At 37.2% G+C, this 13,129-nt stretch overlaps 2 protein-coding genes across 2 annotated transcripts; one reads left to right on the forward strand and one right to left on the reverse strand.

The window, feature by feature from the left end:
- The first annotated feature begins 39 nt into the window (after positions 1 to 39).
- Positions 40 to 3,711, forward strand: usp39 (ubiquitin specific peptidase 39). Its single transcript, XM_067520116.1, has 13 exons — positions 40 to 114; positions 417 to 495; positions 604 to 698; positions 777 to 913; positions 999 to 1,151; positions 1,240 to 1,465; positions 1,583 to 1,657; positions 1,875 to 1,942; positions 2,220 to 2,408; positions 2,580 to 2,722; positions 2,894 to 3,029; positions 3,172 to 3,258; positions 3,479 to 3,711. Exons 1-13 carry the CDS (start codon positions 54 to 56, stop codon positions 3,530 to 3,532), a joined length of 1,503 nt encoding a protein of 500 aa, XP_067376217.1. The 5' UTR covers positions 40 to 53; the 3' UTR covers positions 3,533 to 3,711.
- sftpbb (surfactant protein Bb) lies at positions 3,376 to 7,185 on the reverse strand. Its single transcript, XM_067520119.1, has 11 exons — positions 7,019 to 7,185; positions 6,722 to 6,774; positions 6,364 to 6,438; positions 6,059 to 6,181; positions 5,845 to 5,976; positions 5,666 to 5,746; positions 5,383 to 5,566; positions 5,131 to 5,273; positions 4,899 to 4,979; positions 4,521 to 4,631; positions 3,376 to 4,139 (listed from the first exon to the last, which is right to left on the reverse strand). Exons 1-11 carry the CDS (start codon positions 7,068 to 7,070, stop codon positions 4,098 to 4,100), a joined length of 1,077 nt encoding a protein of 358 aa, XP_067376220.1. The 5' UTR covers positions 7,071 to 7,185; the 3' UTR covers positions 3,376 to 4,097.
- Between the last annotated feature and the right edge of the window lie 5,944 nt (positions 7,186 to 13,129).

Raw genomic sequence — 13,129 nt, forward strand, 5'->3', positions numbered from 1 at the left:
AAGTTGTGACTTTTCTGTTGTGTTGTTTTCTAGCTCACAAACTCACTGTAGTGATGGTTTCTCTGAAGCGACAAAGAGAGGCTGAGGTAAACGACGATGACAACGAAGATCGAGGTACGTTTGTTAGACATATAACGTATGTCCTACGTTTATTTAGCCAGTAGCTATGTTATTAGCAGCTAGATATACGTATGTTCCAAATTGTTCCCAGGTCGGTCGGGTCACACGCGGGTGGGTCAACAATTGCAGCTACTTTGTAGCTAACAACAAAATTTACCACCCTTCTAGCATGCCCAGTGTATCAAAACAATCGTTCCATAACAGCCTAAACGCTTAAGTTAGCTACCTTGTTTAGCTAGCTTACAATCAAAAAATATGGATAGAATCTGCACGTTTTGTTTCACTTTATGTTGCAGTATCAGCCAAAATAGGAAGAGGACGTGTAGTGGAAGACCGCCGAAGCCGCCACTGCCCGTATCTTGATACCATAAACAGGCAAGATAAAGTTGAAATTTCATAGCAAATGTTAGCGCAAAATGCTTAGTAGTTAGCCTTCTATGTAGCACCGCAGCGGATTCACAGTTTTGTCTGTCAATCCCTCAGGAGTGTGCTGGACTTTGACTTTGAGAAGCTCTGCTCAATCTCTCTCTCCCACATTAATGTGTATGCCTGTCTCATATGTGGGAAATACTTTCAAGGTAGGTAAATTGACTGACATTTTGACCAGGTATAAATGACTTGAGCATAGATTGATTTACTCTTTTGTTTCCTTGTAGGCAGAGGTCTGAAGTCCCATGCTTACACGCACAGTGTGCAGTTTACCCATCATGTTTTTCTCAATCTACACACACTCAAGTTTTATTGTTTGCCAGACAACTATGAAATTATTGACTCGTCATTAGAAGACATCACAGTAAGTTTAAAAATTGAGATTTTAATGTTATAACATGTTAGCTACCTTTTCTGTTAGCAATTTATTTACACGCTCTCTTCTACAGTATGTGCTGAAGCCAACTTTCACCAAGCAGCACATTGCAGGGCTGGACAAACAGGGTAAGTTGTACCGAGCCTATGATGGCACAACTTACCTGCCGGGCATTGTGGGCCTGAACAACATCAAAGCAAATGACTACGCCAATGTAGTGTTACAGGTATGAATAACTGCATAAGTGGAGCTTATTTTCACTTGGACGTGTTTTGAATTTGACCAACTATTTCATATTTGCTTCTTTTTCTCAGGCTTTTTCCAATGTTCCACCATTGCGCAACTATTTCCTGGAAGAGGAAAACTACAAAGACATCCGCAGGCCCCCAGGGGACATAATGTTCCTCTTGGTGCAAAGGTTTGGTGAGCTGATGCGCAAACTTTGGAATCCAAGAAACTTCAAGGCCCATGTGTCTCCCCATGAGATGCTGCAGGCTGTGGTACTTTGCAGCAAGAAGAACTTCCAGATTACCAAGCAAGGTGAGATTTGTGTTTCCAGACATATTCGACTACAACAATACAGTATAGGATTCACATCAAACAGGTTTTACACATGCTGTCGATGGAGAATAGTCCTGATTTTTTTCTGTTCTGCAGGAGATGCTGTCGACTTCATGACATGGTTTTTGAATGCTCTGCATGGTGCTCTTGGAGGCACAAAGAAAAAGCCCTGTGAGTAGGGGAAAAACAAAGAGGTTTTAATCCTATCTGTTAGATGATAATTTTTATAAAAGGGTAATTGAAATATCATAAATGTAGTGTTTTGAAAAATAAAAGTAGAATACAGTTTTGTATTTAGTAGGAATTCTATTTCATTTTTCTTGCTTGGGCTTATTTCTAAAGTAACAACAACTGATCTCTGTCCTCCCCTGTCTTTCTTCCATTATAGCAATCCTTACGAAAGCATTTCAAGGTTCCATGCGGATCTTCTCCAAAAAACTCCCACACCCAGATTTAGTATGTTTGCTGCTTGTCACTTATTGAACTAATCAACTACCTGTGAATATAGTATAGATAGATAGATAGATAGATAGATAGATAGATAATAGATTTATCTATATAGATATATAGATATCAAGTAACTAACGGTAAAATAATTTTTTGATTTCTTAACTGAAGTGCTTGGTTAGAGTTAAAAAAAATCAAACACTTTGTTAAACAATGTTACTTTTCTGATTAAAATTGAGAAGATGATGTTAAGTTCTTTGACATAATCTGTATGCTAATTTTGCAGCCACCTGAGGAGAAAGAGGCATTGCTTGTGACACAGGAGTACCAGGAGCAGATGTCTGAATCCACCTTTCTGTTTCTCACCCTTGATCTTCCAACAGCTCCATTGTACAAGGATGAGAAAGAGCAGCTTATAATCCCACAGGTCCCTCTGTTTAACATCCTGGCCAAGTTCAACGGCAGCACAGAAAAGGTATTAAATCCTTCGCCTACTGGGGAAAAAACAAACAAACATTGAACCTGGTACAAAGGAGTCAAAACTAAAACAAAGTGTATAATCTTTGCATCAGCTTTATTCAGATGCCAGATTTACAGTATTTTAATTTAAACACACTAGATCTGAAAACTTTATTTACCTTTTTAGGAATACAAAACCTACAAAGAGAATTTTCTCAAAAGGTTCCAGTTGACCAAACTGCCTCCCTATCTCGTCTTTTGCATCAAAAGATTCACAAAGAACAACTTCTTTGTTGAAAAGAACCCCACAATTGTCAACTTTCCTATCACGTAAGTGCTGTTTCTGTACTGTAAAATTAAATAAAAGCCTTGATCTAGGCTGTATATTTTAAGTGCCTATTGGGGTAAGTAAGTACATGGTGGTGATAAGGATGATAATTATTTTGTCATCTATATAAATAAGGAGACATTCATGCTGTCACTTCGTGTTTACATTAATAGGAATGTAGACCTACGAGAGTACTTAACAGAAGAAGCTCAAACTACAGAGAAGAACACCACTTATGACCTTGTCGCCAACGTAGTGCATGATGGGAAACCCACAGAGGGAGCATACAGAATACATGTTCTCCATCATGTAGGTTGCAGCCAGATATTTCAGAAATGGTCCAGATTTCTCTTTCGCATTAGACAAACAACTTACAAATGCATAAAATGTGGTTTTGGTTTCAAATAATGTCACTGACCATCATCTATAATATGGCTTTGTATTTAATCAGGGAACAGGGAAGTGGTATGAGATGCAGGACCTGCAGGTGACTGACATTCTTCCACAGATGATCACTCTGTCAGAAGCCTACATTCAGGCAAGTCCTTGCACCTTGTCTGTGTGTGTTTGTAGCTGGAATGTTGGAAAATGTAAAATGCTGCAGAGCTTTCTATGAAAACAGAAGATAGCACAGAAAAAAATAATCTATCAACTCTTTGAATTTTTTGTGTCTTTAATTTGACAAAAAATGTACTGTACAGCAGCCAGTTTCAGGGTTTTGTAGATGTTTATCTTATATCTATATTTTTCCCTCCTAGATCTGGAAGAGACAAGAGAGTTACAGTGACCCAAACAACCACACAGGGGTGTAAGTGAGGAATGATTCCTCTGTGTGACTGGCCAGAACTATTTTCACCATTCCTTAAATAAACTGGCTATTTAAATGATTGAAGATCAATAACAGGACATAAAATTAGTGACAGGAGCACATGAGACTTTTTATATCAACAAAAAGCATATATCAATGTAAATGTCTTTCCCCCCCCCCCTCCCCCCCCCCGTTTTATCTGTTTACCATGTGTAAGTTTCTGAATTAAAAAAAAAAAATCAGACATGACTCTTTTTGGCTTTAAAGTTCCAAACATTTTCCACATTCAGATACATATAATAATGTAAAGAATAACACTGTTCACAAAATTACCAGCTGTTTTAGGAACTGATATTTTAGACAGAATTCCAGCTTTAGTCTTGAGACATTTTATGTGAACTGTAATGTCATAATATTTGTAGCTCAGTGACCAACTGAAATAGCATGAGACTAATAATTAACCTAGAATGAACAAAGATGATCAGTGCATTGTTTTTATAAAACATTTAACATCTGTGTAACAATAAAAAGCAGTTCCTTGTGTGCACGTTTTGAGAGCTGCAGTTGATTCACTCGTTTTTCCACATGTATTTTTCACAAAAGGCCTTATTCTGCAAATAGAAGCAAAGAAAGAGGATGTGAAACAAATTAGGCAGTTTCAAGTATTATAGTGCAAGTGAACAGAGAAATTTGTATTGTTTTTAGTGCAGAATAATTTAATCTAAACTCTACTTGTAGATCTTGAGCGTACTGTCCTGTAGTATTACATGGTTGCTATAACGGTAGGTATAGGTAGTACTTGTGTAAAGTACAACTAATTTAAACCTCAATGTTCTAAGTGGAGTTCTGAAAATCCAGGTAGATGAGTAAATTCTGGGTCAGTTTTGATCCTTGTGAAATGTTCTGAGGATGGCAAAAGATTTAACTGGGAAAAAAAATCAATGTATGCTGTGCAGCGATATTAATGATAACATTAACTGAATTAAACTTACATCACACTTCAGGGCAGTTTCAAGGTCTTTGCACCAGTAGCTGGGTCCCCATGTACAGCGATCATTTCCTAGTGGCTCCAGCGTCTTTGAGGGAATGCACAGATCAGCTTTCTGCAGGATGGAACATCCAGATAAAATTAACCAAGGAATAATGTTTGTTCATGAACATACAATTGGGTCTACTCTCTGCCTCATTGGAGTTAAATTCTGTTAGAAAAACAAATAACAAAAAAATCTGCCTGTACATTTGTTTTAGTCACCAAAGTTCACGTTCAGCAATGAATGACTACTTACATCCCTAATACATGTAAAGTATTATTGTGGATATAAAACTTGTAGAAATATACTGTATCTCCTTAGAAAACAGCCTATACTTACTTCACAAGCGTAGGGTACATCCATCCGCTTTCCCAACACTTTCTGCAGTTCGGGGCCGTAGATGTTGATGAAAGCCTCACACTAAAAAAAGGGAATGAGAGTTTAATGGTTAGTCATTTTAATTTATTGGCTGGCTTAAGTTTAATGTATCTTAAATTTGTAGTGAGCTGTGAAGGATTGTGTTCCTGTGCTTGAAAGGGTGTTTAGTATAGGTGGAATCTATGGGTCTGACCTTAGGAATGGCACTGGGGTGATGGATACACACAGAATGCAGGAAAGAGGAAGTGTGAGTTTCAGTGGCATTGAGAACCAGGTGCTGTCGGCTTAGCACAACCAGTGTGCGGCAAGACTCGCAGTCGGAGGGGAAAAACACCTCTGGGAAATCAGGAGAGCATTAACTTAGTGAGACAGAGAGAGTCTAATATTCATATCCAATAAATGAACAAATAATAGCCAAATGTATTACAATAAATGTGTGATTGACCTGGAACTGGCTGCTCTTCGAATAAACAGAGGTGCAGAAGAGTGCATATTGTGTGAGGTGCAGCAGATGATAAGAGGAATTCGACTATCTGTACGCCATATTTGTTGACAAAATCATCACATTGGTCTTTATAACTCCGAGGTACAAGATAGCAGACATCTCCCATGAGCTTCATTAGAGCATCCTGTAGGACAAGGAAGAGAAGATTGTGACATTTACTGGTTGTCAAATATGATGAGGGATATTTGCCTTAACCAAAACAGTGTGACAAAAAAAAGTTCACCTCTGTCAGATTTTTGGGCAGCAAGGTCTCCAGTTTCTTGATAATAAACAGACATAGAGTGCAAGCTGGGTTGAAGTGCACCTAGAGAGGAAGATTGGCTGGTAAGAGGGTTATTTGTATAACTTTAAGCATATTAATAAATATTTCTGTAAATGAAATTTCTCTTTTCTCATACTAACATTGGTACTGATGGCTGTGGTAAGAGCAGAGCTGGATATGTCTTTATCTGTGCCATGAAGTAAAGGTGTCAGCAGTTCTTCCTCTTTGTGGGCAGCACAGAGACCAAGAATCATACAGGTCTCACCAGATTTCTATAAAAACACATATGATATTAAGACATCTCTTGAGGCTTTAGTATTTATTATTTTTCCACTTGCCATATACCAAACTCACGAGGTGACCAGGTGTTTGCTGCAGGATTTTTGGCAAATACATCTTCACCTGTGAATCACACTCTGATGCCTGGTTGCTTGGGAGATGCTGGCAGAGAGCATGTAACGTTTCATACACGGTCTCCTGCAAAGACAAAGTAGTTTAGTGCTGACACCTTTACTTCATAGCACAGACACAAGGTATCCATCTGGGTTTTCCCACACAACTGCATATAGCTTGTGGAGTTTTATTATCACACTTCCCAAAACCCAGGTTGTGTGATCAGTAAATGTAAAGTGAAACTGTGCAATGAGTAAGTCCCTTGCCTTAGTATCTCTGCTTGAAATCATGTTGGTCGACAGCTGGAGGATCTGACTGCATTCTGTACATATGTCTAGTGCCTAATCAGGAGAAGCCACAGTGAGACAATTAATTATGATAACATAGTTTCATTCAAACATAAAGCAACACTTGTCAGTGTTTTTCCTTTACTGCTCTTCTTTAATGTGCCGTTATGTATAAATGTTGGACTGTAATGACTGTGGGACTGCAGGCTGTTCCTTTGTTATACAGTGAACATGACACATACATGGAGCAACACTGAAAGAGATGTGGGCTTTGGTGTGCAAATGGATACGGCGGTACAGTAGTTGTGTGTGTGTGTGTAGTCAAAGTGAGGCTTACCAGAGATTTTTGTTTGATGAATGACAACGGATTTAAGATGAACCTGGAATCTCCTTTAGTGACAACACCCAAACACAACGGAATATGAAAAAACCGCCAGAGAAATAAAGACAATAAATAAAGAGACCAAATCATTTTTTTCAGCATCGGTTAGGATACAGCATTGTTTTTATTGCGACAGGAAGTAAGTTATCAAAAAGCCCACGATAGCAGCCTTATCTTTGACAACAGAAATAATGGCGACCTGTCTTGTGACTCTAATGCAGACAATAAATACGAAGTAAACCTTCGTCTTACCGGGACACAGAGACATCACGAGGGCCACGAGCATAAACCCTGACGCTGACATGGCGTGAGAACAATATGAAATAAAGCGCAGATGAATTTGTCTATGATAAAATAAGCAGCGACGTTTGGGTCGGACCAGAAATGCAGGTTGATTGTCTCACCCAATCAGAACGTCAGAAGGAGCGCAGGCGCAGTGAAAAAAACGAATATTTGAAATAAAAAAAAAAGTACCCTGAAATGTCTATATTTAAACTGCAGTATTAAATATAAAAAATAAACGATCTCTACATACTAGCCTACAAATGTTATACCTGAAAAAACATCACATAATGTCATAGTGAGTGAATGTTTATACTATTATTTATTATTTAGCTGTTAAATGCATTCATGAATTTGTTGTTATTTTAATGAAAACCAGTCAACAACTGAGGCTTCTCGTGTGACCAGTAGATGGTAGCAGTCCACAAGGATACATTGCGCCCCCTGCAGGATGATTGTACAAAGTGCGATTAACGCAGTGTGACCATCCTTTTAGATTCATGTGTGTCATACGCAAGCAATTGGCTATGTGTAATCAGATGCAAGGTGGGAGGAGCAGAGACATAGAGGGACAGCTTGGATAAAAAGCCAACGAAGACTCAATCTGAAGACATCTAGCACAAGAAAGTGGCAGGCCTGAAAACCAAATATTACAACAATCAGCTCTAGAAGAAACAAAAGTGCAAATTAGGGTCTCTGCATCTGCCATGAACAGAAAAGACCAAATTCTAGCTGTTAAGGTGAAAGGAAGGCGTTTTAGTGATGTCTTTAATGTGTAACACCATAGTTCTTATCTGTCAGGCTTGGTGATGTGGACCCCATGCAGAGAACCTGAAGGTTCTTACACTCTACTACAGTGTCCTGTCAATTCAAAGGGCTGTGTAGTTGCTCAACTGTTTCCTTCATAAATTCACAACCTCCTTGGTTTTGTTATTGTTTAAACTGCACATCTTTGTCATCTCAGTTAGTGTCCTAACATCAGCAAACTTGACATCTGAGTGGGAGCTGTTCCGTAATGGACCATCTGATGTGTTTCTGACAGTATTGGATCCTCATAGATTTATCCTATTTGTTATGATGCTGAGACTGAAAACGACTTCATTATGAATTATGTGCAGCCCTATCTTGTCCATGTTGGGGGAATTTGCTAAATTAAAAAAAAGTCCAGCAATTTCACAGTTTGTATGAGTAAATTGGTTTGTTGCAGTAAATAGTAAAGTACAGAATGTTTAAAAACAATGGAGTAATTTGTGAAACATTAGACCTTTTAGTGTGTACAAGGAATTTGACTGCGGTTTCTGATTGTTCTCCACTGACAAAAACAAGCTAGATACACATTGGCACAAACAAGCATAAGCAAAGCTGTGCAAAGGCAACTAAACATGACATATTTGTTGCCTTCTTCTTTCATACCTATGTGTGAAAATGAAGCACATTATGTAAATGATAATTGGATGGGTAGCTTAAGAAGGAAATAAATACAGCTATATAAAGTGAATTGAGTATGGTTTGAATGTCTGGAGATTGTTGTATGGCTAGTATATATAGATTTAATGTTAGTTGTTAAATAATTTATAAAATATACACGTATTTGCACAGTTTATGTCTTGTACTCTATAGACACATTGTATTGTCATGTAAAAGTTATTACCATCCTCATTTAATTTTTGTGTAAAAACATATTAAGAATTATCTGATCATAGTGGGTCTTAATATTAGGCAAATACAACCTCAATGAACAACAACATATAACTTTTTTCACTGTGCTATTATTAATTTAACAAAATGAAACCAAAAAGAGACATGCTGGCAATACTAAGTACTCCCATACTGCTCCCATATGGTTTAAGAGGCTAAGTTTCAGCCAGATGCTGCTAATCACCAGTCCCTGATAAACTAACCATCAGCAGGTCTACAGACACGAAGGTTCGGCAGTTTGGTGATTTGGAACATTCAGGTGTGTGTAAATACAATGCCAAGAGAAAAACACATAAGCAGTGGTCTTAGAGAAGCAGTTTTTGCTGCACAGCAATCTGGAAAGTATTCTAAAACCATTTCCAAACAATTTGGAGTTCAACACTTTCCAGTGAGAAAGATTATTTACAAGTGGAAAGTATTCAAGACAGAACAACTCAAGACCTACCTCTCAGACCCTAAAAGCTTCACCCATAATGTTAAATGTTAAAGTCAATGAAACACGAAGAATACTGAAGTACTACAGTTTATTTAGGAGGGCTGCAAGGAGAAAGCCTCCTCTGTCTAAAGAGAACACGAAGCACAACTGAGGTTTGCAAAACTACATCTAAACAAACAACAAGACTTCTGGAAGAATGGCCCATGGACAGATGAGACCATGGTGAAATACCCACTGTAAAGCATGGTCTTGGAGGGTTGATGATTTCGGCTTTTTTTGCAACCACAGGACCTGGGCACCTTGCAGTCAGTGACTCGACCATCATCTCCTTTCTATACCAAAGTGTTCTTTAAGGCAAACGTGAGGCCATCAGTCCGACAGCTAAAGCTCAGTTGAAATAGGGTCATGAAACAGGACAATATTCCAAAACAGACCAGTAAACCCACATCTGAAGGGCTAAAGGTTTCTTAGTATTGCCCCCACACACATAAACACAAACACAGAATTAAAGGAGGGTGCACTAAAGGTCCTGAAGTCCAGTGTCACCTTGTGTGTGTTTAGTTCTGCGTTCTTACAACTGTACCAGAACACCAGTCATTTAAGGTCATACGTGTCATATAAACAATCAAACAGGTTGCACTTGTCTTGGCTCTGTCAATCTGTAAACTGACATAGTATGAGAGTTGCAGCTATTTACTTAGTGGGTGTATATTAAGTGAGTGTTTGCCAGCTGAGAGCCGAATGTGTAAGTAGGTTTGCACTTCATTGTTCACAGAAATCCCAGAGTGTTATAGCAGATTTAGTTATCTAAGCAAACCTTCAATAATAAATGACAGGTAAATCACTTTTAAGTCAATTTAAGCTGACCCTTATTCCCTTCATGAAAGATGATTATCTTTGTTCAAATGTTTAGCTCGCTGTTTAATGTCACACCAGAGGTGGCATGGGAATATTTCTTTCCTCAAACAATTAAAAGAGCTATTCTCAAATGTAATTTGTAACAATCATTTGCATCTACACACATTTATTTGTCCTCTGCTTTACATCTGCTGAAAGGGTGTTAAATCTGCTGTATGATCTTTCTTTTTCACTGTCCCAAAGACAGCATCTCCCAAAGAGCTCAAAGGAACTGGAATCTAACTTATTTACTTTGTGTTTCATCACTCTTAGACCTAAGTACCCTTTCACATTTAATGTTTTGTTCCCAGGGAGACTTATTCTACAATAAGGTAAAGATTCCTAAACTATTTTAACCGGGAAGCCAGTGTGATATAGCCATTAATAGGAACATATGCTTTGTAGAATTTCAGCATTGGGGTATATTTGCAGAAGTTATACTAAATTCAGACAAACACCAGATAAGCAAGACTTACCCAATATGTGCAAGTAATGTTTGCCATTTTTCCAATGTAGATATTATGCTTAATAAGTGAAACATTTTAAATACTAAACCATATTTAGTGGTTCTTTAACCCACCACCTTATGATGACTTAAAATGAAGTCATGTCTGCATGTGACCCCCATCACATATCATATTCTGTTTGTCAGTATCTAGTATGTACAGTTCAACATAGAACAATTTTATCTTCTCAAATTGTTTCACCTGAATTTATTAAAAATAAAAACAATTTAGTGTGTGCAGGATACACTGCATAAATAAAAAAAAGCATTTGCATATGTGTTCAAGATACAGCATCAATAAAATCTTATTTTTGCAACATCCACATCAATTCTTTTGGTGCACTTTACTGTGTAGGCTATGTGTCTGAAATGACCATGTCAGCCTTGGAAGAACTTGTGTAAATAGCCTGTAAAGATTTCATCTGCATAACATGTTAGGCTTGTCAAAAAGAAAACCCAGCCAACTGTAATTATATTTAATAGTATGTGGAGTAGGGTGTTAACACATGACACTCCCGTCTTTCTCGTAAGTACACACATGAAAACACATAAGTGTCATTGTTCTTGTAAAATGCGTTATCTTTCTCATAAGATTATCATCAGGTAGTACAAGGAAGATTTTCAAACATGAATAAACATTCCAAGCAGCTCATTTTCACAAAGGTTGGTCTGATCGTGTTTCCATCTCACGAATTACAAACAAGTATTGTTATGCACTATGAAAACTGCAACATATGGCATGAATGAAAAGTGACAAATTGTTCCATCATAGAAACTTAGGTTAATCTGCAATTTAAAAAATTAAAATACCAATAAATATAGCTTCTCTTAATTATTATCTAAGTTATCTCTGATAACTTTTACTTAGATGTCTTTAACAAGTACTAATTAAAAAAGTAACAAAATCATTAAAACATTTGACCTAATGTCCAATGGTTTGTTTAGTTTAAAAGTAAGTTGGCAGTATATAGCAAAATGTTTGTGATGGTTAATAAGGATGTGATTATTGATTATCAAATATTTAAGAATTTATTTTCAGCTTATTTGTGAATTAACATTTTATATTTTTTTATATTTTATATTTACTTTGAGTTAGTTAACAAAGTAAAGGTAAAATTTTCATCATGTAAAATGTTATGTTGCATAGCTACTAACCATTATACTACAATACATGCTGTGACACCTGTAATGACAGTCACCAGGGACAGTCACTAGGGAATTCATTCTTGGTAGAAGGTTGAAGATAGCAGTTAAAGACTGTAATTTACTGATCAGATTACCGTGTAAAACAGAGTCAACAATCAGCCGTGGCACATGCACAACCATTGTTATGCTCTCCGCATCACATTGTATATTAGTTGGAATTGATTCCAACTAAAGAGTTCATAGATGCTCTTTAACATCTTAACATAATTTAAAAATTTTAATTGAATTGACTTTAGTTTAAGCTTAATATTAATGATTTTTGTGAAATTCTCCAACCCAAAACTTTATCTTGGCATCAGACTTTGAGATTTCTCTTTATTTTTCTTTAAAGCAGTAACTAGAAAAAAAGAGTAATATACTATTGACCTGTTGTCCTTTGATCATTATAATAGCATTATTAGTTTAATAAAAGGAAAGGAAAGAGTTGTTAATAACAGTCTGTAATCACTTTACCAGCTAACATAATAAATAATGTGTTGTGCTCACATGACATTTTGCAGAAATCTAACATTCGTCTCTTCCTAGTGTTTTGTGTTACATTTTTCTGGTAAACATACAGATAGGCAAACCAGTTTCATTTTTGTATCCCCGTTTCATGTTATTTCCATCACATGGTTGGATGATTGCCAACTGTTCTAACCATTGTATCCATTTAAGGGAATTTCTGGCATGAAGGGAAACATGTTGCAATGTAAGGAGGAAGTAAATAAAAAGGGGAACTACAGTGTGTTGTAATTATTTACTTAGTTGACTTTCTAACACTAAATTTGAAAGTGGCTATGAACATTTAGCCTTCCCACAGGAGAAAATCTGCTTGATTTAGCTCAGCCTGTACTGGAGGCATAACATGATAGAAACTGAAGCCTCTTTCAGACATGCAATTTCAGACAGTTCCTGACTTTTTTAGGAGGGGTTGCATATGTGAACAAAATTTTCCCAGTGAAATGCTGCAGACATTATCCAGACTATATCCCTTGAGCCCCCAGTGCAATTTCCCTATTATGTGCGTGAGCTTGTGCGTGTAGCACGCTGCTCTGTCCCGAATTGTTGGTAAGGATTATAGGTGAGCGACTAGGTGTGTTGATGAGGGTTCTATGACTCGACTGCCACTGTATTCAAGTGATTGAACCTTTTTTTATCAGTTGCATGGCTCCAAAGTGCTGGAAACAAAACACTGTTTCTTAAATTTTGTGCACTGATCACACATGGAAATAACTGGATTTTCACATGTGAGGAAGCTTCTCACTGGGTCTTGATCACCTGCTGTGAGTTACATGTCTGAAAGGCCACTCTGGACAATGTAGGCTGAATTCTCCTAACATTTTCCTGAGTTCATATG

Source organism: Channa argus, chromosome 11 (assembly GCF_033026475.1).
Source record: "Channa argus isolate prfri chromosome 11, Channa argus male v1.0, whole genome shotgun sequence".
Classification (NCBI taxonomy): Eukaryota; Metazoa; Chordata; class Actinopteri; order Anabantiformes; family Channidae; genus Channa; species Channa argus.

What these genes read in the sequence shown, in the direction of transcription:
- usp39 (XM_067520116.1), top strand. Translation starts at nt 54, where the DNA reads ATGGTTTCTCTGAAGCGACAAAGAGAGGCTGAGGTAAACGACGATGAC. An exon ending in CGTCATTAGAAGACATCACA is followed by an intron (nt 914 to 998) that starts GTAAGTTTAAAA and finishes TCTCTTCTACAG; the next exon opens with TATGTGCTGAAGCCAACTTT. An exon ending in TCAACGGCAGCACAGAAAAG is followed by an intron (nt 2,409 to 2,579) that starts GTATTAAATCCT and finishes TTACCTTTTTAG; the next exon opens with GAATACAAAACCTACAAAGA.
- sftpbb (XM_067520119.1), bottom strand. Translation starts at nt 7,070, where the DNA reads ATGTCAGCGTCAGGGTTTATGCTCGTGGCCCTCGTGATGTCTCTGTGT. An exon ending in TGCCCAAAAATCTGACAGAG is followed by an intron (nt 5,567 to 5,665) that starts GTGAACTTTTTT and finishes CTTGTCCTACAG; the next exon opens with GATGCTCTAATGAAGCTCAT. An exon ending in AAACTGCCCTGAAGTGTGAT is followed by an intron (nt 4,140 to 4,520) that starts GTAAGTTTAATT and finishes TTCTATTTGCAG; the next exon opens with AATAAGGCCTTTTGTGAAAA.